Consider the following 24,233-nt stretch of genomic DNA (forward strand, 5'->3'; position numbering starts at 1 on the left):
CTCTGGTATGGTGGGAAGAAAGCTTATCTATAACAGTTCTTGTGTGTGTGGACGTTTCCATAATGGTGCTGTCCAGTGGATTGTCTGATGGCGCGGCCACGTTCAACTAAGACGAGAACCTGAAGATTCTGGACAGGACAATTAGCACTTGATGGATGAATCGATATTCAGTTAAAGCAGTTAGGCTTACCATTTCTTCTGCAGATTGCTCAGCGATCTTGTTTATTTGACGTAAGGCCTTTGATTTCGATACATCACCCAGAGCAGCAAAACACCGCTCGGCAATATGCAGCTGCCTCGCCTCCAGGGCGAGGCGACTCAGTGTCTTCCACATGGCCTCTGTTTCCAACGACATCTCCAGGCTCTCAAGGAAGGCCACAGCCCTGAAAAATATTAAATAACATACTAGACGTCAGTATAAAAGGCAGATCGTGTAAGGTCCTAATCCAATTCATATTGCGAAATCACAATGAACTGCACTGCCCAATTATGTATTCCTAAAGTTATTTAAGAAAAAGAAAACATGTGCCGTGTTTCTATCGAGTTTTAGTATAATTCTGATAGCGTTCTATCACGAATGCTGTTCTCTAATTGGCTACGCTATTCACTATCTATTCTGATCTATTCTGTGATAGATAGTGAGAAGCGTAGCAGTGTGCCCTTGTTAAGAAAATGACGGCCGCTTCCTTGCGTTTTCGAAGTGTCTGTGAAGAGGATTTAGATGACGTTTTGAACGGCTAGTAGAAGCGTAGCAGTGTGCCCTTGTTAACAAAATGACGGACGCTTCTTTGCGTTTTCGAAGTGTCTGTGAAGAGGATTTAGATGACGTTTTGAACGGCTAGTAGATTTATACTAAAACAATTAGATTATTTGCTCTTGATTTCTATGCGTGATAGTTGACGAGGGCGCAAGAAATCTCGAGCTCATAAAATAGAAACACCATTTTAAATCAATCAGTGCGAGTATTTTCTTTGGGCTATTTTCTTATTATACCTATTACGCAGCTACATCAAAGAGTTATTAGCTACCTTGGGAAGTCTCCATCATCAATGGCTGTACCAAACTCAATCAGTCCTTCATCCAGAGTGTAAGAGATGGTAGTCACACCTTCATTCACCAGAACCTCTGTTTTACCGTCAGCCCTCTCAAGGTCAATGATGTCTCCCTGTCGAGTGAGTTTCAAACAGTCAGCATAAGACAATATTATTTTTGTAACTACGTACAGTTTCCAATTTAATGCAAACATTGGCTAAGGGCATGTCAGTTTATCCCAAACAAGTGCATAGTGAAATTCAATTCAAAGCGGTAAAATTGGTAGTGCAAATAGGTAAATTGAAAATCAATCTTTAAATTCCCTTGTTCAAACAGTGATAATAACAGTATATAATAAGATTTCACTTGAATCGATTAAACAAGGAGAAACAATGGCCCCGTCCACAGTCTACTCCTAGGAACAATGACGTGGTTGTCTGTTGTTCGACATTGTCAAAAAGTTTGGTGACAAGCTGAGTTATACTGTTGATGTGCAACAATGCATGAATAGGACATGATCACACTCTGGTATATACAGGGCTTCTCACTTACCTTGATGGGAAACATAGTGACCCTCTCAGGTGAGTCGATATTGTACCACACGCACAGATTCCCTCTGTTTTGGGCGACTACCACATCACTGAGAGGCACCCACTGTACATACGTACAGTAGTTCAGGATTGTTGTACGCACTTGCGTTTCCACATCCAAGAGATGGAGCTAAGATTAAAAAAAAAAAAAAAACACTCAATCAAGTCTTCTGGCTACTCCGGGCTGGTACTTAGTTCCACTTAGCATAACCTGCCATCACGATTTCATGAGTCTGTAACCATTTCAAGAGATTGGTTGTACAGCAATCTGAAAAAATCTTGTACTTGACAATTTCCTTATTTTCCTCAGCTGCTTGTTTGATATTGTGTTCATCTAGAACAGAAAGATAACTACAGTGAAAGAGAACTCACCCTTAATTTCTTGTCTCGAAAAAGGAGTGTCCTTCCAGTTTCGTTGAGCTAAGAAAGTAGTTAAATATTTGTTCAATCTGAAATCTTTTTTAAAGTACAACGAAAATGAAAATAGATCACAGAACCATACAGTACAAGTGATATAAAGAAAACAAAACTAAGGAACCTTGCATCAAAATTATAAATCTTAACATATCTTCTTTACTTTGCCCTCATTCAAAAACAGGGAACAGAATGGTTAAGTTATGAATAGATGGTTTTCACTGTCACACAACAAAAAAATAAATCGAAAACTATTCAGTGGATAAAGTCAAGAAATTTTGATATTATAGGAGACAGGTAAAGGAGACACTTCTCCAATTTTTGGGTCTCTGCGTTTTCCCAAACTTCAGATATTCGTCGAAATGTTTTGCGCAAATTTACAGAGCCCAGTATGGAGCCGCCATGTTGGTGGAGCTCTGTGCTCCACCAACATGGCGGTCGGAAAATAGTGCAAACATCTGGAACTTACTTTGGCTATCTAGGTGACTAATTATCTGAACTGAACCAACAAACATTTACACAAGCACTTTTCCTAACACTTTAACTCCTAAAAAGGCTACAAATCATTAGATAAGTGTACATTTCTCCACAAACGCAATCGGAGTGGTATGTCACGCACCGACATAACTCTGAACTTCAAACGGCACTGGTTTCTAAACCAAGCACACTATTGAGCTGAAAAGTTGTAAACAGATTTAAGTTTAGATCCCCTTATGCCTTATGAGGATAAAAATTTTCGTGGCTCTTTAGTTTTGGATTTTGGAATTTGATGACGTCACGTGAAAACGATCTATACAATCCATGGTGACTCCTACATTGTAACTAGAAACAACCCACTCCCATTCCCATGCAAAAAGGTTGGGGATGTTCGTCGTCTCACTTAGGGGTGTAAATCACAGAATTTGGTCTCTTTCAGGGTGTTGATAATGAAACACCAGTATTTTTAGACATCAAGGTATCTTTTAGGGTAGCACTTGTAGAAATTATTAACAAACGTTATCATGTCCATTTAAAGAGGTATCTTTTAAGGGGTCAAACAAAGCTCAACCGAGGGCCAAATTGGTCTCCTTAATAGAGGTTTAATTCAAACTTTCTGATGAGTATCCCTGACCTTTTCACAATACTGATTGATTAACAAGAATCAGAAACTTTAGACATACAAAAGCAAAGTTTTAGCAAAAACAGTACAGTCATCTCCTGACTCAGAGAACTTCAAGGAGTAAGTGATGCACTTCAGTGTCAATAGGGTAATTCTTACCTCCAACCAATCAATTCTTGAATCATGGTTTACTGTTGCAACATTGAATCCACTTAACAGATCAACTGGAAAAATAAAAAAAAAATGGATAAATAACCTTTCTTTTATCAGTAACCCAGAATGTTAATCTGTCAACAATAGTTTTAATTATCATAATTTCCTTACTTACCAACAGTGATGGTCTTGAGGTCTACCAAGTATGCCATCTTTTTGTTATTGTCAACTCCTCTTTGTTTCCTTTCATTCAGCCGGACACTTTAATAAAGATATCAAGAGAAAATTATTTTAATGCAGCCTTGTAATAACCTTGTTGGTGCTGGGCCATATCGCATAGCGAACAAAATAACCCACACAGTCAGTCAAAAAAATTTTCCATGTGCTAAAGAGTTACACAATAGGTCTTACCCAGCAACCTTACCTAGCACGATTAACCACCAAGCCTTGATTACATGAAATTGTTTCACACCTTAGGCACCTTCGTGTTATTTTTACATGGGTATTCCTTTGCTGATAAATTGGGAATTTGTTCATGATAAAATTTGCAAATATTAGCTACATTTTCAAATTGATCAAGGCTTGGTGGTGATTTCTACTAGTCTGAGGTCATCATGCATAGAGGCTCTATTTTACCGGCTTTACCTGATTAAATGAGGATTCATAAACTCAGTTCTCACAGTTCCCAGAATTTCATTGTTTCCATATTCAACAAGTGACAGCTCACCAGCATTGAAAACCATGCAGACCTATAAAACAGCATTTAGACACATCATTACTCCACATATAATTTAGAGCCACAGACAAAAAGACTTTCAACAAAGAGTAAAACAACTGTACAACACCATGTAAAAACACCACGCTGAGCCACTTCTGTTCCTTTTAGATATCTAAACTAAACAAGCTCTTGACAGTTCATGTGCTATTGGGACCAAAAATCCCAAACTCAGTTGGTTTTGCTGACCAGTGTCAAGTAGAACACTTAATTTTCAATCTCTCTTAGTTGAACAAAGTCATAACCGGGAATATCACTCATGTTGACTTTAGTTCAATTTTCAAGTCTTGTCTTTCCCTCCAAACACATACAAAAGAAACAATTCATTTGCAAAACAGTTTATCCTGACAGAAACCAACTTAAAGAATCAATATATACTAATAGCATACATTTTCATTTTCAAAGAAGAACTTTTCATTTCCACCTGTGCCTTGCCAAGGAACCTAAAATGAAAGAGGGAGGGAAATTAATATCTCAAAAACGTGTCAATGAACTTAGAGATCAAAAACATAAACATAAGAAATCACCAAGAGTTTGAAAGATTGAAAGTAACATGTTTGTCAGTCTGTCAAGAATCTAGACCAATCTACAGCACATTTGAACAATTATTGTTCAAATGTGCTGTGTTGGTAAAAGAAAAAAAAGGTAGAGCCTGCATACAAGCCAAGTAGCCCATCAGGCCAGAGCTTATCCAGATTTCTGTAGCATGAAATGACTAGGAGTATTTCTACTTCCCCCTGGATGGGATGCTAGTCCATCACACGGTTACCCCCCCCCCCCCCCCAGCATTAAATTTGCTGGTACACATTTATACACCAGGGTGAAGAGAGGCACTGTGAGAGTAAAGTGTCTTGCCCAAGAACACAACACAATGTCCCTGGCCAGGGCTCAAAACCAGACTGCTCGATCCGGAGATGAGCACATTAACCATGAGGCCACTGCACCTCCCATGCACTGTGTTAGATCATGGACGAATTTTATTAGATTGCATTATGAGTTCACTTTTTCAGTCACTGTTCATCCAGAGCCTCCATAATTCTCAATCAGCTAAAAGGTTTAACCTTGGAGGACATATGGTGGGAAAGATTATGTATTCACTGTTATGAATTATTTACTTCAAGCATACGCACCTCACTAAGCTTGTTATATGTAAGGTCCCCAACAAGAAGAGTGTCTGTTGTGTATGCCACAAGAAATCTGTCCTTACCCATGATGCTCACTTTGTCAATCTATGACACAGAAAAAATTATGTAGCGATTACAGCTGGAGACTTAGTACTAGTTTAGTATACTCTGTCTTTTGGACATCGTAATCAACAACTGTTGCTTAAGCCCCTCCTCACCCTTCCTCTTATAGACTTCATCCTATTCATTGTCAAACAAATTACTGTACTCAAAGAACTGTACAAATTGCACCCTGCTGTTGTCCAAGGTTGACTGTACTACACTCAGAGGGGGTGCTACAAATGATTAGTAACAACATTAGCTAATAAACCCATTAGTATAATCTTATGGCTTTTTTAGCTTTTACCAACACTTACATGTGTTGTAGAGATGTTTACGTGACTAGGCTTGTGTGTGATAAAATTTGAAGCAGTCTGGTTCCTCTTTTCTCTTAAATCATCAAATGAGAAAAAAAAGGAAAACAAAAAATGGCCTGCACAAACACTAGTTGCAGAGATATAATATTTTTAGTGTTTGTGCGGCTTTTGCTTTTTCTTTCCCTCAATTATTTTTAGTTTCTTCTCACTCAGTGAACTTGCAGAAAAGAGGAAGGAGTGCTCATAGTTTAGGGAGTGTGTAATAACAAAATCTGACGTTTTACTATTTACAATTTTTTCAGAGACAGTTTTTTATTGAGGAACTGAGACTAAGTTGTCAAATTCTTGATATTGAGATTTAAGTAAAATTTGCTCAGACACTTCACTTTACACGATCCATCCTGCACACAATTTGCAAATCTAAATTAGAGAAAGAATGAGTACCTCATATCCATAATGTGATTTGAGAACAACACGGGTGCCTGACGACAAGTTCTTTACAATGACCTGCAATGATAATAACATATTTCAGCCAAGTGATATAATTTACAAATTAAATACACAGAGACTACGTATTGTAAGAATCTCAACCAGTGTTCTTAAACTCTCTCTCTCTCTCTATCTATTTGTTTGTTTGTTGTCTCTGTCCAATGTTTGGCCTTCAATCTCTTTTACAGTGTATTTAATATTTTGTTGATTTGTTTAAGATCAAACTACTTTTTGCATGGCTCTCCTAAAGTTGTTGATGTTGTTTTCTTCAGTATGTAGCTCTTCATCCTCATAAGTTTATTAATAAAGTAAAAAAACTAACCTGGCTAAGCCCAACATAGGTCATTTCAAACTTGTTCTTGTAAACTGATCGTCTTAAACAACAGTCAAACAGTTCCACTCCACCACACAGAGTTCCCTTTATGAAAATAGCATTCAGAGATTAAGTACAAAAGCAACTTTGCATGTATTTTAACATGTATGACTCAGTTTTTATAGAAAATGGGGTGGGAACCACTTACAGCAACAAGTCTGGAGCCATCTCTTTTCCAAGCCATGGAGGTGATAGTGTAAAGATTTGGAATTTCTTTGATCTTTGATTCATCCCAAGAACCTTTCCTTGGACTCCAGTTAAACACTCGTAGCCTGTTATAACTTCCTACCACTACAGACTGTCCACTGGGACTACAAATCGCCACGGTAAACTCTTTTTCATCATCATCCCTGGTGTAGTCAAAGTTCTGTAATATCCTCCCTAGCAAAAGAAAAGGTTCAAGTCATAATCATATTGAAGGAGTTCAAAAGTTGTTAAAAGAACATCCTCGGGCATTTGCTTGAAAGTGGTAGCATTGAAATAACATGTCATGTGTTTTTCCACATTCTTATCTGTTTCAATTTTCACCCTGAGAGTGGGTTCCTGTGATTTGTTGAGTACTATTTTTCAAAATGGACCATTTTTGGGTTGCCTGTGAACTACATGTAGTGGTATGTTTTTACACTTATCAAAGTCATAATCAGACTCAATAATAGATTATCACAAACTTGTAAAGAAATCTAACTACCATGCTCCTTTATGAAGAGATATACAAGAAGGACAATACACTGAAAATTGTTTTACCTTCTTTTCCGTAAGCTATAATTCTTTTATCACATCCTGCAGCCACAATTGAAGAGCCCCAACATAGAGCATATGGAGGACATGGATGTTTACACAACTGTCCCTGAGTTAGTAAAACAGGTGAATGAAGAAAACTTACGTTGATATATAACTACATAGTGATATTTCCATTTTATACAAATTTTATACAAATATTATACAAATGCTGTCGATATTTTTGATCAAGAAGATATAAGGAAGTGACGGACAATTTGCCCAAAGTGCAATACCGCTAAGGCCTTAACGCGCCCACCGCATTGCTGCTTTTAAGCTCCCTATACTAGATTTAGATTTATATATATTGTATAATTTTGTCTCTTAATTATATCTAAGGGGGCCGCTGTAATTGGCTAAGCTGTAGTGGCTCCCCTGGCCATTTTGTTTTGTTTTGCTGTCTGTTTTTGTTGTTGCTTTTTTTTGTTTTTTGTTGTTTTTTTTTTGCTTCCTCTTCTTTTTCTTTTTCTTTATATGTAATAGAAGGCTGAAGCTTAATAAATAAATAAATAAATAAATTTACATCACAAAATATTAGTGATGATTTCATGTCCTAACAGGCCCTTTGTAGGAACAACTACTGTAACATTATTAGGACTGTGCTCTAGAAGTGCCCAGGTGCTACAGGCAACTGACTTTTGCCTTTGCACTACTGGAAAAACTTGAAAGTAATATTAATAAAACATATAAAATTGATATCATTAAGGTTTGACGTACTTGGGATAAGCCTGTTCCCTCGTCATCAAAAAAGAATCTGACAATGGCTCCATCAACATGACCAGAGAGAATTCCTTTCCCTGATACACTATAAAATAATACACAAATAGTCACAGTATGTTGGTACCAGTGTACCAGAAGATTTCAGTTATAAGCCCCCTGTTTATTAGCATCCCCCTGGATTATATGTATCGCCCCCCATCTATATGTATTTAGTATTATTTACATACTTATTCGAGTTTGAGTGGGACGGGGAGGGGGGTGGAGTGGGTACTTGTTTGAGGCTGGGCGCTTATTAACTTCTACTGCCTTTAGGATGGCCACTAATATTCGAGGTGGGTGCTAATTCGAATAAATATAATATACCATGAGGCATTTTTCAATCGAGTGTTGTAAAACTAAAACCAAAGCAATCACTCTGGTCAACCACAAAGGACGCAGACAATTCAGTAGATCAGTGTCACCTCCAAGCAAATACATGTACAGTGTTCCAGATAAGTAAGGGTCCAAAAACCCAACAAGATCAGCTACATGACCCGACAAATTAACAGAAAATTTATAATGATTTAGTGTGAGCAGTGGGAATTGACCCATTGGAATTCCTTTTTGACACAATGCCTTGAAAACTTATCTGGAACCCTGCATATCATGTAGCTGATGCAAAGCCTGAGAAAACCTGTACAAGTGAGTCACAATAAAATAAGTTTTAGGTTTACTTCTGATTAGATGACAAAAAGGTACAAGTTTTTTGAGCCAATCGCTTCGTTACTGTCAGTGCTAAACCAAAGCCAATGCAAATTAGACATTCACGTGAAATCTGCTCTAAACAGATGTAATAACAATAGCAGTCCACAGTAACTGGAACAACTTACTTTGCAGCCAGAGAAACAACATAGTTATCAGTCCCATAGAGTGTTGTTGATTTGTTGGTCTTAAGGTTTGCACTACGGACCTGTGAAGTTCAAAGTTGATGGCATTGCAGGTTAACTTCATGTTAAGAAACAGTTTGATCACATAGTCAAACTGCTTTGCAATGGCCATCCTGCCTAGTCAGTAGGGAAGAATTAGCTGGCCATTAAGAGTAAAGCATACATTTTTGTATGGATCGGCACATGGGTGAAAATGGGAATTGTACAAATGATGAAAGGTGGCTGTTATTGAGAGATGACCATCAGTAAAGGTTCGATGTTGGCACAATTTTGATTTAACTCCATAAATTAAAACAATGACCCCTGTACTGATCTTGGTTGAACTGCTGAAAATAAGGTGACAATAAGAAAAAAAGTATGTTGATGCCCTGACAGGTAGCTATTATATGCACATGCTATTACATGTATGTAAATTTACCTTTCCATCTGCTAATCCAAAGATAATGTTTTGTTGCTCAGGTGGCCATATCAAACATGTGACTGCACTCTGCAATACAGAAACACAAAAGTATTGATTATGAGCTACTAATGGCTTTAGAAGCATTTGTACAGACTTTAGCTCTCACGGTTTGAAGTTAACAAATAACTACCTGTAGTAGTAATAACTAATGATTCTAGCGAAAAAAAGATTGTAAATGCATTGTATAACAAACCTGTTGTACAAACTTGTTGCAGATGACTTTTTTATCACCCCTGAAATTGCAAGGTGAAATAGTGGATTAATGCGTAAGTTCTTATTTATATATATAACAATCATTAATAATTTTTAGGAATTTTTGTAAAGACAATAAACAAGTCATGTATACTAAAAAAAATTAACTCAAATTACCATTCTTCTCCAATTTTGTAAACAAATATAATGTTGTCTGTTTGTCCCACAGCAATCTTGGTAGAGTCTGGAGAGAAGGCAAGCCCTTTCACAATGTAGCTCTTCTTTCCAGCCTGACAAATGTGAGATAGAACAAAACATAACTTATTACTACCATGAGACAAGATACTCAATTTATATTATAAAATAAATACACAGCAAATCCAAAATATGTATGTTATAGCCCCAAAATACACCAACATTGGTTTCCTACAGTGGAACACAAAGAGCTAACTGCCAACAGGTAAGGTATGATTAAGTCTGCATAGGGGTCAGAAGATTATATATAGAGAGAGGAGTGCTTATCCCAGTTTCCATAGCATGAAGTTTCTGTAGCATGTCTAGGAAGGAGTACTTCTACTCCTGCCTGGACAGGATGCTTGTTCATCTCAGGGTTACTTCACAGCATATTTGCTCAAAGGTACCTATTTACCCACCTGTGTGGGTGTCAAGAGGACAGCAATGAAACATTTAACTGCATCAGGCAGTTGCCTGAAATCCAGCTAAGACGAGCTCACACTTGAACAATAAAACGCATCCATACAATCAACTCCTACTACAATGCACACATTCACAAACACAATTTGGTGTGCATAACAAGGGACGTTTGCAATATCAGGAGTTATTTTCAGTTATTCTTGACAATCTTCCCCCTGAGACTTAAATTCATCCTGCAACAACAGGGTGACGGTAATGGTGATTAGGCCAAGAAGGTAGGAATTGACTGTAAGTAGACTTGCTGCCTTTGCCTTTCTGGTCAGGATACTGATTCAAATCAGGCATCAAGTCGAGAAAATACCTGTGCATTTGCTGGCTTTGTTGAAAACTTGTCTCTCCTCTCACCAAGCTCATCATACAGTATAACAACTCTATCCATTGTCACTACCGCCATTTTGGTGTTGTTTGGTGACCATGCCATTGCTGTCACCCTGCAGGCTCCATCCTTAAATATTGAAAATTTAACAAATATTAACTTTGATTTGATACTTATTTATTTATAATTCAGGGTTGAAGTGGCCAGCACAGCACCACATTTTCTGGTGACTTTCCTCCTCATCTGTATCTTTCAGCCCCTCCTCCTACTCAATTAGAGGATTAACTACTGGGCCATGCATTTTCCATGTTCCATTGCAATATGACAGCAGGAAGTTGCAAGGGATGTTAACTAATACATAACAGTCATTGTTATGATTTCCAGTATTTTGCAAATGTTTCAACTAAATGACAGTTGTGGATTTTTCTTCATTTAAATAACAGATGTAACAAAAAAGAATGTTTACCATCACAAAAAAAAAAAACAAACTGATATGCAAAAAAAAAACTCAAAAAAACGTGTAAAAATTTGAAGTTCTTGTCGCCTTTCAACTACTCAATATTGTCCACACAACTTCATTGGTTAGGAAACCACATGCAGTGAAAGAGGATAAAAAATATAGTGGTGTTTTAATTTAAAATTTTATTTTTTAATTCCCCTAATTTTATTGAGCTTGTATTTTCAGATTGACCATCAACAGTAGTAATATGGGTCGATATCAGTAAAGCGCGATGACGTTTTGACTGATAAAAAGGCAGAGAAAACGATCAAAATGCCACTGACACTTTGGCTCTTCAATCGTTTCGTGTGTAGGTTATCCGAGTAGCTAATCACATCAAAATGATCACAATGGGAGCTGCATTTCGTTGTTGATGATGAAACTTAATTGTAGTTCTAGAACAAAATCAGGAAGTACAACATCATTAACACAATTACCTGCGGGTTTAGAAGAGTTTTCATGTACCGAAGTTGCATTTCGACGGGTTAGATCCCCCAAGTTTACAAGAAAATTACATATGAAATCAACATTTTCATGACTGTGCAGTCGCCATGTTTTAGCGCTTGAGGTATCCTAGATACTGACACAGTTCTGTTCAGCGGGCTTGCTCATGGCAATTGTCACATGACCTTCAGGAGATTCCCATGAGCTCAAGACGACAAGGAAGCCATTTTCCTTTTTACCTGTAAATATGAATCTAATTTTTCACCGATTGTACATAGAATTTTTACTTTTTTTTATTTTACTCATTGCAAATTCGAGCACAGGTAGCTTTCAATGGGAATCAACAAGGGATCCAAGCGCATTCGAGCTTTGTAGAACGAAGTCTTGTGGAGCTAACAACACCACCACAGTCTGCCGAAATCGTGGCAGAAATGAAACTACCTCAGGGCGATGTTGTGTAAAGAATGGAAAAGTGGTTGGGTAAGTTAACGTTTATGGAACGCTTTCAAGTTCTTCATCGTTTGATCTCAAGCAATGACTATGTAGTTTCCTAACATGTTCCATTTATTACTGGTTTCATTCAATTCCAACGTAAACTTAGCTTATTTAACAGACCACCTACCGACTTTTCAAATCTTCATATAATTCTCCTTTTGAGTTTGGCAGTAAAGACAGAAAAAAATGCTGCCAAAAACCAGAACGTTAAGGCACCTTAAAATGCAGAAATAGCAAAATCAGATTTGAAAGCAGTCATCTTTCAGTGGGGAGGCGGGGGGGGGGGGGGGGGGGTATATTCTTGCAAAAAAATGGTTTCATTTCCAACAGACTTTACTGGAATGGACATTGAGGACCATAGTCTGTAGTTCCTCTTCAGATTAATCCAGTGACCTTTCGGTATGTTAAGTTGTTGGTCTCGGCATTGTTAGTGTAAATAACAATTTACCCTAAGCTGTTATGTTAATTTTTGTTATTTGTTCCATTCTGCCGACAAATTTAATGTCCATTTTTCAGGCTGGACCTTAGTAACTGTTCACTAACAACTTTGCCCAGCTTGGAGTCTTTAAAAGTGGCTCTTAGATGGTTGTAAGTATAAGGAATTGTGTAAAATATTCTGTTTTATAGTCATCAACAATTTTTTTATTTATTTTTGTTTTAAACATTAACAATGGTAATGTGGTTGAGTGGTAGAAACTTTTCCTATGCAGCTAGCCCCTCAATTTAATATAAGACATAAAATCATTTAGCATTGTGTTTCTAACAAAGAATAACTAAGGGGGAGGAACAAACCTTATCTTACACATCAAACCGCTGTGTTGGAATAGTATAATTTAGGGTTATAACTACAAAAATTAATATCAATTAGTTTTTCATTTTCTCTGTTATACCAGTGAGGTTAATAAACTCTACATTATATGCACCAAGTCCAATAGGTAAAAACTGTAGAAATCACGGGCATACAAGCTACTGTAAGTTATATATAGTGAACTGTTGTTTTGTGATCTTTTACAGATACTTGCAGGACAATCCTGCCCTTGAATGTAACAACAAAACGTTTGTCAACAGTTTTAAGGGGTTGATCAACCTCTCAGAAGTGTAAGTATGGAACATATTGATCTAAAACCTAACTCAGTCCCTCCACTTGCTTCAAACTGATTGTCAAACTATTGTGTCCAACCATATTCAAAGACACCTTCTTTGAATAGTGCGACAGAAACTTCTCAGACTACAGAGTTGGAAGGCTTCTTCCTACTACAATACAATCTGGGTAGTCGTGCAGATTCTGTAAAGGACAGTTTCTCACTTTCTCACATGTGCATAGTACAGTGTATAAGAACCTTATTTGATTTTTTACTGAAGCACATGTAGTTCAGTAACTCCATACTACCATTTAAGGAAGCAGGATGACTGATGCCCAATTTTTACAGAAGATGTTAACAGATTTTTCCAGATATATATTAAAAACTGAAAATAATGTTAAAAAATAACTTTAAAATGGGATGTTTCAAATAATGTAATGTAACCATCTTCAGCAACAATGCAAAATGGCATCCAGGTGTGAATGAGATGTTTTTACGAATGTGAGAACTTCACTAGGGATTAGATACTTAGAAACTTGTAAATTGAATGAGGTTCTCGCATTCTTAAAAACATCTCATTTACATCTGTACTGTATTACATATTTAGTAATACATGCAAATAATAAAAGAGTAATAACTAGTAAATAAATAGTGAATAGTAGTAAATGATAAAAGTTGGTTGACATAGCACATTTTCTATTAACCACTGTGCCTTACATAAATTGAAACCTTACAACGGTCAATGAAGGATTTCCTACAAGAGTCAAAAACAATGGATTTAAATGGGGTAACATTATAGCTTATATGCACCTTAGTAATAGATTAAAAAAAAAGTTCATTAATACAGCATATTTTCTGTAAAATGTATTCAAATGTGGCGTACATGAATTTAAACCTTACAGGAATTATAGCCCAATTTGAGAATTTTATAATTATCAACTGAAATTTGATTACCAGGTTAAAAATATATTTACTCAAGTAAAATTTCACAAAAATGCAATTGTTATTGCAGGGTTTTACCAAGTAGATGTAACTGTACAGGAGGAAATAGTCTTTGGACGAATCACTCTACAACTGGCTCTGAAAGGTGGTGTGAAGGTCAGAAGAATTCATGCAGTTTTATTAATGGTAAGTGGACTATTTCTTAAGTCAAGCAGCATTTTTATTTTTGGCTGAAAAGCCATTCCTTAAGAGATGACTGAGAAATGCAAAACAAGTGGAAGTTAGCATCCTGCTTAATTTTCTGAAGAACTCCCATAACAGACCAGAAGAATACTTAATGTTGGACTTGGTTATTTTTCAGTTACCTGTCCTGCTAATTCTGCATGTTCTCCAAATGGACCAGGTATGTTTATAAAATTGTATTATTTTTAATAGTAATACAGTCGAACCACGGGCTGTGACTACCGGTACCTCTTGTAAGCAACCACCTCTCTTCAGTGACCAGTTTTCCAAAATACCAAAAGTTTCCCAATAAAATCACTATATTTTGAACCTCTTGTCAGCAACCCCCACTCATAAGCGACCATGACCACTTTCAGAACTAAAAGCTTGAAACTTTCTTTCGGTTTTAACCTCCCATAAGCGACCACTTGACAGATAATAGAGCAGAAATTGGATAATAATAAGGTGTTGCAATGTTATCGTATTCCTGGGTAACACAAGAGATGGAAATTTCTCAATGGCAAATGACAGATATTTCCTCAAAATTGACTTTTCTCGTAAGCAATCACCTCCCATAAGCGCTTACAGGAGGCTTGACTGTATTATCAGCTGAAAATAAATTGTCAAATTAAAAAAAATCTCAAAATTTGTCCATTCTAATGAGCCTATCGAAAGGTTATGACATACTTCTTTCAGCTGACATGATTAACATTTGCCTCGTATATTTGAATTTTCTCAGCTTAAATTGCCATAATTTTCAATTTTTCAATTTGCCTTGATCAGATATGTGAATTTTCTCAGCGTAAAGTTTAATTTTTTATTAGCAAAGCTGCTTCATTAATGAAGTAAGAAACAATAATATCCTATCCCCCTTAACTTGAATTTATGTTCTTGTGTACAGGGTTTACACAGTGTCTTTGTGAACCAGGCTGGTTTGGTTACAAGTGCTTAGTAAAGGTATTAAGGTCTTGTTTTATATCAGTAGTTTATTGTTTTGTATTGCAACCATCAGTTTGAAAGCTTAGCGGTCAAAATGGTTAGCAAGTTGGTGGGCAGAAAGAGAAAGGATGATGCAAGCGTGCACGTTATGTTTTTCGTATTACACTGTTAACCATTGTGACCCCTAAATTCCTCTAAAAATATGCTCAGAAGACCGATTCTGATCAGCTATTTGTCTTAGAACAATAGGAGTCATGACCAAAAAGTTGTCAGTAAGGGTGGTAAAGGCAATTACCGGATAGTTAAGGGCAGCACAGGGATTTGAGGGGTGCTTTTTGCATGGGTGCAGAAGCACATGCTTCAATGGGTTAAGGGTAAAGACACAACAGAGGACAAATCCCATGGATATTTTACATGAATAGATTTATCACAGACTTGTTACAGAGATGCTATCAGTGATCCATTCACTCTGTGACTGGTTCATTTAAATCCTGTTGTTTAGTCCCTACACTTCTATTAACTTTTTTCTGTACTCATTCTTTTCAGGGCGGGTTTCCTTATGCAATATTTTTTGGTGCCCTCGCTGGATCAACTGTGGTTTTAATAGTCATCCTTGTAGTACTTCAGAGGAAAAGGTGATGTGCATGTGATAATAGAATAATTTTCTCAACAAGGGAGTTGTGGTGGCTTCATGATTAGTGCGCTTGTCTCCGGATTGAGTGGTCCAGATTTGAGGCCTGGCTGGGGACATTGTTTTGTGTTCTTAGGAAGACACTTTGCTCTCACAGTGTCTCTCTCCAACCAGGTGTTAAAATGGGTAGCAGCAAATTTAATGCTGGGGGTAACCCTGCAATGGACTAGCATCCCATCCAAAAGTGAAGCCTTGGAGCAGATGGCTCATAGCTGCCGGAGCTTATCCCAGTTTCTGTAGCATGAAGCAGTTAGGAGTATTTCTACTCCCCCTGGATGGGATGCTAGTTCATCACAGGTCACTCCCCCGTAATTTGTTAGGTTTCCCCAACAATTCGCCAGTACCCATTTATACACCTGGGTGGAGAGAGGCACTGTGAGAGTTAAGTGTCTAGCCCAAGAACACAACACTGTGTCCCCGGCCAGTGCTTGAACCCGGACCACTTCCTCTGAGGACGAGTGAACTAACCATGAGGCCACCGTGCCTCCCTCAGCATACCATCCATGGGGAGTGGAAAACTCCTAGCCGCTTCATGCTACTGAAACTGGGATAAGCTCCGGCCTGATAGGCCACTTGGTTCGTATGCAGACTTACACCTTTACCTAATTTTTCAATATTATGACCTAATTTAACTTAATTCTTGCCTCCTGTGTTGAATTTTTTTCTGATAGACTTTTTGCCTTATGTCTTGCAGGAAGAACCAAGCATTAACACATTACACAGGTCTCTGATGACATGGATAACAGAACAAATAGCAATGATACAGTCAAATGTATTGTTATGTTATGGCTCACCTGAATAAGCAATTGTTTGACAACTTTCTGGTTTGTTCCACACTTTTTGGCCACAGGCAATTGGTCAGCAATAAGTAGTTTTATTTTTAGTCAAAATGTTCAGTGGTTCATACCACTTTTTATCACCACTTCTCAAAGTTTTTTATTAAGTTTGGATTTCTTGATGGCTTGATGAGTTGAATTGCATTTGACCAATCAAATCTAGGAGTCTTGTAGGTGCAGTTGACATTGGCAGATGTCAACGTTCCACACTGGCACTCTCTGCTATGACAGTTTTACTCTCCCCTGCCCCCCCCCCCCCCCCGTCCTGCTTTCGCATGGATTTATTTGATTGGTAGAGTCAAACAGAATCCATTAAAACATTGTCTAAAAGATCAAAAACTTCTTCCAATGGCAGTGGCATTGCATGCATCAGTGTAGTAGAAATTCATAATTTTATTGACATTTTAAATTATTATTTCCAGTTTTACATGTAAATTATAAAATTTTATCATTATTTATATTGTATAATTCACCAGTTGAAAGCTGTGTCAGGCAAGAGTGTTCTAAGCATACAACTCTGTTGTTAAGCAGAGCAAAATATTGTTTCTTTGATCAAAATCTTTGCCACATTACACCTTCAGGTGAACACATGAATATGAGTGTTAAGTTTTAAGTTTTTTACTCCAAAAAAATGTTTTTAGATCTCACACGTCAATCAACATGATATGTCAAATAAGGCAGCTCAGCTTGGAAAATTGTTTTTTATATTATATATAGTGTTAAGTCCTATAAATGATTCCTAAGCAGCTTTATTTATCTCGGACAAAAAATCAACTTATTTGTCAGGTATGCTTTGTGATTAATTGTACCATGGAATATTTCTTTTAATCACCCTAATATAAAAATCTGAAAAGGAAAATACAGATTAACAGGAAAGTTGTGAGCTGTTTGTTACAAGGAATGCCAAAAGACACATTGTTGTCTCTCTTTAGATATTTCCCCTGCATTTTTTAAGTTACACCACTGTGTGATACTTGTAACTGTTTCAGTTATAGAAGATAATTATTAGTAATCATTTTTTACCTCTTTTGTACATTGAAAATGAGTAGTATGTAAATAAACTCTCGTCTTGTAAAGGGATTCTTACAGAGACAGGTCACTTCCTTGGCAGAATCCAAACCAAGTTAATGTCTGAGGAAGATCAACATGCGCTTTCTGTTATCCGTCTCAGACGAGTAAACCGTCTGGTAGGCGTCTTGCAAGCCCTGTCCAACGGGAAATGCTTGGCTATCAAACGCGATCAAACATTGTTTGGTGACCCAACATGTTGATGTTGTATAGAGTGGCCAAAGGGTATCAAACATGTTTGATCACCGTCCAAACGAGCAAAATGTCTTATCAGAATGTTTGTCGACGTTCAAATTTTATCAAACACGATCAAACAAGGTGTCCAAACGGGAAAATGTTTGGTCATCAAACAATGTTCGATCGTGTTTGGTCACCAAACATTTCACGTTTGGACAGGGCTTTAGACGTGTTATCGTGTATTAAGGGCAGACAGATTATGCTCCACTGTTAGGCGAATTAACTGTCTGAGAAGGACAGATTAACCCCTTTACTAAGCAATCACCATATTCTGGACTCGTGCACCCTATCCTATGTTGCCAAAGGCTTCGTTGGATGTGAAGTGAATATCCAGCCATGGAAATGAATGGACAATACTGATTACGGGACCACATTTTCCTCTTCTGTTATCTCCGTAAGTAAACCCTGTATTAGTTCGCAAGACTGATGACCAACTTCGAAAATCTCCTTTTAATACTGACTTCTCAAAGTGTAAGGTCATTTAGAAATCATCTGAAGTATCACGAACCGAGAACAGCAGGTATGAAGCTGCAACAATGTATATATCATAAATAGTTTCAGGGAGAATTTCCTTCTCATCGAAGTCTATTACACGCCGGAGGAATTTGAAACGGAGGTTTCACACCTAAAACGTATCAAATGAGAAATTTGAAAACGCAACATTTGTGATTTGTGTTTGATGAAAACTCGGGCAGGTAAATCACAAGATTATCGTATAAACGTCATCGTTTCCGAAAAGCTCCGTTTTCAGTCAAAATGTTGTCCGTCCACGTGCTAAAACGCAAAGCCGGCGTTTTCAAATTCCTCCGGTTTGAAGAGCGTTTTCGAAAAGTTCCATTTTCGAGACGGATTAGTGTGGACGGTAGGCCTAACCGTAGCAGTAAGGCTGCGTTTTCAAATCTCTCTGGCGTAGTGTGGACCGGGGGCCTCTATCGGCCGATCACCTCAACGTGATTTAATTTATGTGAATAACTTATTTTCGGCAGGTGCACTCTGCCTTGGCAACGGAGCTGGAGATTCATATGTTAATATCGCCTTCTTCATGTTGATTTCTATAATGTTGACACGGCAGAAAGCAACTTACCGTGTATTAATTTAAAAAGCGTCGCGCCTTTGTCGCACTAATATGTAAAATGTCCTTTAGTTTTGCACTTTGTTCAGCATGAATCGTAAGTCGGAGTTCAATGGAAAATACATATTGGCATTTTTAAGGACGCCCAACGAGGAAATCATATAGTCTTTGGCCTTTAGCTTTTGTAACAAAGAGGCGGGATGAAAATCCGTCTGAATATTGTAGAAAGATTAGAAGAGATTCTTCAAGCGGTTCAATAGCTCTGCAATAATAAAAGGTAAGTCTTGAATCTGCCATTGAGATGAAACAATTTTCTTTTTAGAATTTCAATGACGAGCTCTGCCAAGATTAAAGAAAAGTATTCCTGAATGGTTAATAGAGTGAATTATGGAAAATGACTAAGGTTCTTTTGTACAAAATTATGTCTGGTTTTTACATCTTCCGGTCCCAGATTCTCGAATTTTACGGAATAATTCTCACAATTTGTGTTCCTTCCTGAAATTTACAATTGGCTTAATTAACTCCAGTCAACAGTCAAGAACGAATCAAACTGAATCTAATAAAATACACAAGCTTGTCCGTGTAATATGAATACCAGTTCAGACAGTTCACAGAGTACTTTAACTGGCATTATTATTGCGTGAGGGCAAAGCGCATGTTACAAGCCCGTATGTTGTTTGTTTCAGCTTCCATTACTTCACTATCCTTGCCGCAAGGTAAAGATTTTTGTTTGCCAGTACCTTGTTTGATTTCACTGACAACTTCGTACTACAAGATCAGTCCACCGCTTGTGAACTTAGGTCCCTGTTTACGTTCGGGCACCGGTACAAATGGGTCCTCAGTATTTTTATGCTTAGGACGTATAACTACTATTGCAAATTTACAAAATGTTGCGGGCACCTTTTGATATACTATCTACTAGTCCAAGAGAAAAGATAAACTTTCCCGCGATAGTAGAGTTAATCGTCAGTTGTGAGGGTCACCAGCCATTAACGTCAAGTGGACTTATCAACAAATTCATTATTCACTCAGTGTGCTAGTTTTACAGTCCGCTACAAAGTTTCAACTTTTAGATGTACCGACAAAATATGTTTTTTTTTTTATCCATTATTGAAACTGAAGGACCTATTAAAGATCTCAAAACGAGAAGTTAAAATTCAAGATGTTGTTAGACCCTATTAAGGGGAAAACCGGCTTTTTTTCTGATGAACGTCCCTCAGATTCGTCAATGAGAGGTTAAAAGGGAATTTTATACTAAGATTGTAGGTGTTCTGTTCTGTGTAGGACTTAATTTGTTGTCAGGCATTGCGAGGGACATTTTGTTGTATACACTAAACACGCCAATCACCTGTCGGTGATTACAATCTAACACTTAATGCAATAACTACCCGAACTTTGTAACGGTAATCTGAATAATATAAATAAGTAGTTTGCGGAAAGCCACAGCTTGAGTCTGGCTTTGGTGCGGATTCCAATAAAAGAGGCTACCAGAAACGGCCCAAATTTAAACTGACCGCTGTCACTCTTCGTCTAGTTCATTCTAGCAATCAAGCATATAAAGATCCACAAATTTCAGTTTGTAATAACATTTTGTAACAAACAGCGTCATCCGCCGCTACTGAGGAAATGACCAATGATAATCTGTCAGATAAGTCCAAGAACATTGTGATTTAGAGAGAAAGGAGCCCTCCATTGAAACATTTCCATTTGCAGGATCTGTCGTTAACGTGACGTTACGGATGACGGCTCTGCATGAGGCCGCGGCTATTGGTGATGCCCAGGCCTGTGAATACCTGCTTCTGAGCGACGAGTCGGATCCAGACGGAGAGGACTGGGACTGGGGCAAGAGAACGCCTTTGCACGTGGCTGCCGCAGCAGGTAGGAAAAGACTGGTAACAGTAAAGCGACAATGTTAATTGCATTCCTTGTTCATCAGGCCAAGTAAAAATCGGAAAGCAAATTTACAGACAAATCCATACAAACCTAAAACACAACTGCCTGCTTTCTATGAGCAAATCTGCTCCAGTACTCCCTTTTAAAATTCGTTTCTATTATTAAAATCAAGGTCACGTGGCATGCGTTGAGAAGCTTCTGGAGCATGGCGCAGACGGTGAGATGCGCATGGCAGGAGGTTGGACGCCCGCGCACTGTGCCGCTGAAAACGGCAGTGTGGAAATACTGCAGGTTCTTGTCGATAATGGGGCAAGTGTGACGAAAAAAGACAATACTGGAGATACGCCCAAAAGAGTTGCTCAGATTTATGGTCACATGGACTGTGTGAAGTTCATTGAAAGGTGTGGTACTTTATCACGCTTTTTTTATTTAAAACATTAACCTGTAGAAAACCCTTTTTCTCTGATAAGTATGAGAGACTTTAAGTGCTGTCAGGTCGACACCGCATAACTGAGTTTAATTGCCAACAGATCACTACTCGACTGGCAAGAAAATCGGTTAAAACTTTTTTTCCTTCCAGATTGGAAAATTCCAAGCCACGTGAATCTGAGACAGATGATCACAGCAGGTCCACGAACAACGACGCCATGACCAGGCGAGAGATGGGAGTGAGTCCACAGCAGGAAGAGGGAAACCTGAACATAAGTGCCATTTATTACAGTGAGGACGAAAGGCAACACAAGCACAACTCAAGGGTCACATTCTTATTAACATAAAACAAGTCACAGTTTATTTCCCTCGATACTAGATTCAAGACTCTGGAGTCCAAATGTCAGATTTGTGACCGTCATAGTAAACAGCTCAACTTGTGAACACGTAAAGTAGAGTTAACTTTACTGAACACCAGTAGATCGATGAAAGAGTCCACGCCAGTTCTCCAGTACGGCAAAGGCGCTAGGTGAAAAATAGTTATTCTTCGCGTGTTTTACAAAAACTCGCCAGAAACGGTCTGCCAGTAATGAAAGTTTTGGAATAGAGAGAGGGTTTTCCAAAGCTTTGGAAAATAATTGAGATTAGTTTAGTTTTGCTGTTCTTCAGCTTCACTGACTCGCGCAACGCGATGAACGGACCTCAATGTTCAACACAATGTGACTCTATCATGTCGTTGTCCCGTTAAGCTTTCTACGTGGTAATCAGCGTTGCTTCATTATTATGTTTCTATGTTTGGCTGATCAGGTCTTTTACAGATCCTACGTACACCGGCAGCATTTTCGTTTGCGGTCTCTTGCATCATTGTCTTATCATTCGATGCATCTTTTTTTCCCTTTTCATTGGTCAAGAGCCCACAACGTGACCTCCAAATAACTTCCTACAGATAACGGTCTGCTGACGCGTAATACCGTTTAAGTAATATATCAAACACGAGAGACAATGTTTCTTCGGGATTTCTCAAACTCATTAATAATTCATCAAGTGTAAACAAAGGAAATCATGACCGTGACGGTGTTTGGATATCTGATCTTAATTAGAAAAGATTTTTACGATTTTAATTCTCCGTTTTCTCCTCAGTTTTAGTTTTGATCGAGAAGATATATCAAACACTCAAGACAGTGTTTGACCAACTTTCCAAACACCTCGAAATTCGTCAAAAATACTTCGCTACGCGTCGCACTTTCAACTCTCTTTCGGTGTTTGGAAATGTGGTCAAACGCGGTCTTTCGTGTTTGATATATTACATCCAAACACTGAGAAGAGAGTTGAAAATACGACGTGCGGTGGTGTATTTTTGACGAAATTCAAGGTGTTTGGATAGCCGATGAAACACTGTCTTGAGTGTTTGATATATCTTCTCAATCGAAACAAAAACTAACGATTAAACGAAGAAGTACATGCAAAATCGTGAAAATCTATGCTAATTAAGACGGGTATCCAAACCTCCTTCACGCCTGTGATTTTCTTTGTTTTAACCTGATGAATTATGAGAAATGAGTTTGAGAAATGTTAAGAACTGTGAAATACAAAATATATTACGTTAAACAAAGAGTCTCGTACGTATGGAGTCAAACGTATTCAAACATGTACATGTAGTTTCTGCTGCGACTTGATGAAGCAGTTGATCATTGAAGAATTCAGTTTTACAATCAAGCGATATTAGTTGAAATTATATATTAACTATGTAGGTAGAGGTACGTTAAAGCCAAAAATAGAACAAAATAACTTAAAATTTCACCCCGGGCTAAATATGAAATCTTAAGCCATATTCCTCAAAATTCTTTTTCCTTTTTGGCGAGATAAAAATTTCTAAAAATACCCAAAACAGAGAAAAGGAATACGATTAAGGAATTCCTGAGACAAGCAAAAATAAAAACAAAAAGCCTCGCTGGATTTCCTGGGGAGGAATTACTTGGCCTCCAAGCCAGTTTGAGAGTAATCCCTTGTTCGTAGACCCAAATCTCCAAGTACCCGGGGAGAAGTTATTCGGCCCCCAAGCAGCTTGAGAATAACCTCTGTGCAGCAATGTGATTCGAACCGAAAACCTCCAGCGACCTCCGCTGCATCCATTGCACGTCACATTTACCGCCCGGCCACCTAGCTTTCATTGGTCGTGGATGCAGGCGTAAACGAGGAAGGGATAAGGAGTCCCCCTCCTTCCATCCGCGCTTTGCCTTCCGGCTTCACTTGCTACGTAGGCTACCCGGCCACCCTGAAATCCGTTGAGAATTTTAGCAAAAATAGACGGTATGGCTAATAGTTTTTCAAGTTAAGAGGTCCTTCTGAGAGTGCGTGCATTGTCAGACAAGTTAAAATGGGCTAGATTCAGGCAAGTTCGATAGATCGGGATAGTGCTGCAAGCTCCTTAAGCTTGTTGGTAAAATAATTGGTCGACTTTAGTATCCCCTCCCTACCTAGATTGAAATCGTCATTAATTATGTCCCCAGGACAACAATATCTGTAGTTTTTTTTCCGATTCCAGCATGATTCCAGTCATTGTAACTACACCCGGGGGGGGGGGGGAGGGGGTACTCCCTTACATGGGCTATATAGGTATGTGCGGCCCCAAAGGGTATGGTTTTCAGCCGTTTTGGTCGTAAATAGCGTATCAATTTTGGCCATTTTGGTCACGAATAGGGTGTTTTTGCCCTCTAGAATTGAATTCGGTATGTTTTTTTTTTAGAAGAAGCTACTTTTTCATAATTATCGATACGACCATCAACAAAAGCCCTTCCGTCAATGCCTTAACAT

General features: G+C 38.0%; 3 protein-coding genes across 4 annotated transcripts in view; 2 read left to right on the top strand and 1 right to left on the bottom strand.

Annotated features, from left to right (window-relative positions):
* Positions 1 to 11,640, bottom strand: part of LOC145463736 (intraflagellar transport protein 172 homolog) — a 28,965-nt gene extending 17,325 nt beyond the window's left edge. The window contains exons 1-20 of the mRNA XM_081447520.1: positions 11,507 to 11,640; positions 10,556 to 10,699; positions 9,718 to 9,830; positions 9,542 to 9,581; positions 9,307 to 9,375; positions 8,832 to 8,911; positions 7,960 to 8,047; positions 7,210 to 7,312; positions 6,614 to 6,846; positions 6,415 to 6,510; positions 6,048 to 6,110; positions 5,194 to 5,292; positions 4,453 to 4,506; positions 3,934 to 4,037; positions 3,464 to 3,549; positions 3,295 to 3,359; positions 1,995 to 2,042; positions 1,585 to 1,752; positions 1,029 to 1,165; positions 191 to 383 (exon numbers count right to left, since the gene is read on the bottom strand). Coding sequence (XP_081303646.1) covers positions 191 to 383; positions 1,029 to 1,165; positions 1,585 to 1,752; positions 1,995 to 2,042; positions 3,295 to 3,359; positions 3,464 to 3,549; positions 3,934 to 4,037; positions 4,453 to 4,506; positions 5,194 to 5,292; positions 6,048 to 6,110; positions 6,415 to 6,510; positions 6,614 to 6,846; positions 7,210 to 7,312; positions 7,960 to 8,047; positions 8,832 to 8,911; positions 9,307 to 9,375; positions 9,542 to 9,581; positions 9,718 to 9,830; positions 10,556 to 10,699; positions 11,507 to 11,545 — 2,022 coding nt within the window. The 5' untranslated portion in view covers positions 11,546 to 11,640. The remainder of the gene's footprint in view (positions 1 to 190; positions 384 to 1,028; positions 1,166 to 1,584; positions 1,753 to 1,994; positions 2,043 to 3,294; positions 3,360 to 3,463; positions 3,550 to 3,933; positions 4,038 to 4,452; positions 4,507 to 5,193; positions 5,293 to 6,047; positions 6,111 to 6,414; positions 6,511 to 6,613; positions 6,847 to 7,209; positions 7,313 to 7,959; positions 8,048 to 8,831; positions 8,912 to 9,306; positions 9,376 to 9,541; positions 9,582 to 9,717; positions 9,831 to 10,555; positions 10,700 to 11,506) is intronic.
* A 69-nt stretch (positions 11,641 to 11,709) lies between these two features.
* On the top strand, positions 11,710 to 17,800 carry LOC145463739 (all-trans retinoic acid-induced differentiation factor-like). Its single transcript, XM_081447525.1, has 8 exons — positions 11,710 to 11,993; positions 12,525 to 12,596; positions 13,023 to 13,106; positions 14,103 to 14,218; positions 14,394 to 14,435; positions 15,156 to 15,211; positions 15,740 to 15,828; positions 16,579 to 17,800. Exons 1-8 carry the CDS (start codon positions 11,761 to 11,763, stop codon positions 16,613 to 16,615), a joined length of 729 nt encoding a protein of 242 aa, XP_081303651.1. The 5' UTR covers positions 11,710 to 11,760; the 3' UTR covers positions 16,616 to 17,800.
* Positions 17,801 to 17,901: 101 nt separating this feature from the next.
* Positions 17,902 to 21,770, top strand: LOC145463741 (ankyrin repeat domain-containing protein 66-like). 2 transcript variants are annotated; one of them, XM_081447528.1, is made up of 4 exons: positions 17,902 to 19,374; positions 20,811 to 20,975; positions 21,163 to 21,391; positions 21,571 to 21,770. In XM_081447528.1, exons 2-4 carry the CDS (start codon positions 20,837 to 20,839, stop codon positions 21,764 to 21,766), a joined length of 564 nt encoding a protein of 187 aa, XP_081303654.1. In that variant the 5' UTR covers positions 17,902 to 19,374; positions 20,811 to 20,836; the 3' UTR covers positions 21,767 to 21,770. The 2 variants fall into 2 exon arrangements, with proteins under 2 accessions (XP_081303654.1, XP_081303655.1); XM_081447529.1 differs by lacking the exon at positions 17,902 to 19,374 and adding an exon at positions 19,728 to 20,246 and having other exon boundaries at positions 20,333 to 20,975.
* Positions 21,771 to 24,233: the final 2,463 nt, after the last annotated feature.

This window comes from Orbicella franksi, chromosome 12 (assembly GCF_964199315.1).
Source record: "Orbicella franksi chromosome 12, jaOrbFran1.1, whole genome shotgun sequence".
In the NCBI taxonomy this organism is placed as follows: domain Eukaryota; kingdom Metazoa; phylum Cnidaria; class Anthozoa; order Scleractinia; family Merulinidae; genus Orbicella; species Orbicella franksi.

Excerpts from the sequence above, each read along its gene's own strand:
- LOC145463739 (XM_081447525.1), top strand. The coding sequence starts at position 11,761 with ATGAATCTAATTTTTCACCGATTGTACATAGAATTTTTACTTTTTTTT. Across the intron at positions 12,597-13,022 it reads AAAGTGGCTCTTAGATGGTT|ATACTTGCAGGACAATCCTG; the intron begins GTAAGTATAAGG and ends GATCTTTTACAG. Across the intron at positions 14,436-15,155 it reads ATGTTCTCCAAATGGACCAG|GGTTTACACAGTGTCTTTGT; the intron begins GTATGTTTATAA and ends TCTTGTGTACAG.
- LOC145463741 (XM_081447528.1), top strand. The coding sequence starts at position 20,837 with ATGACGGCTCTGCATGAGGCCGCGGCTATTGGTGATGCCCAGGCCTGT. Across the intron at positions 20,976-21,162 it reads GCACGTGGCTGCCGCAGCAG|GTCACGTGGCATGCGTTGAG; the intron begins GTAGGAAAAGAC and ends ATTAAAATCAAG. Across the intron at positions 21,392-21,570 it reads TGTGTGAAGTTCATTGAAAG|ATTGGAAAATTCCAAGCCAC; the intron begins GTGTGGTACTTT and ends TTTTCCTTCCAG.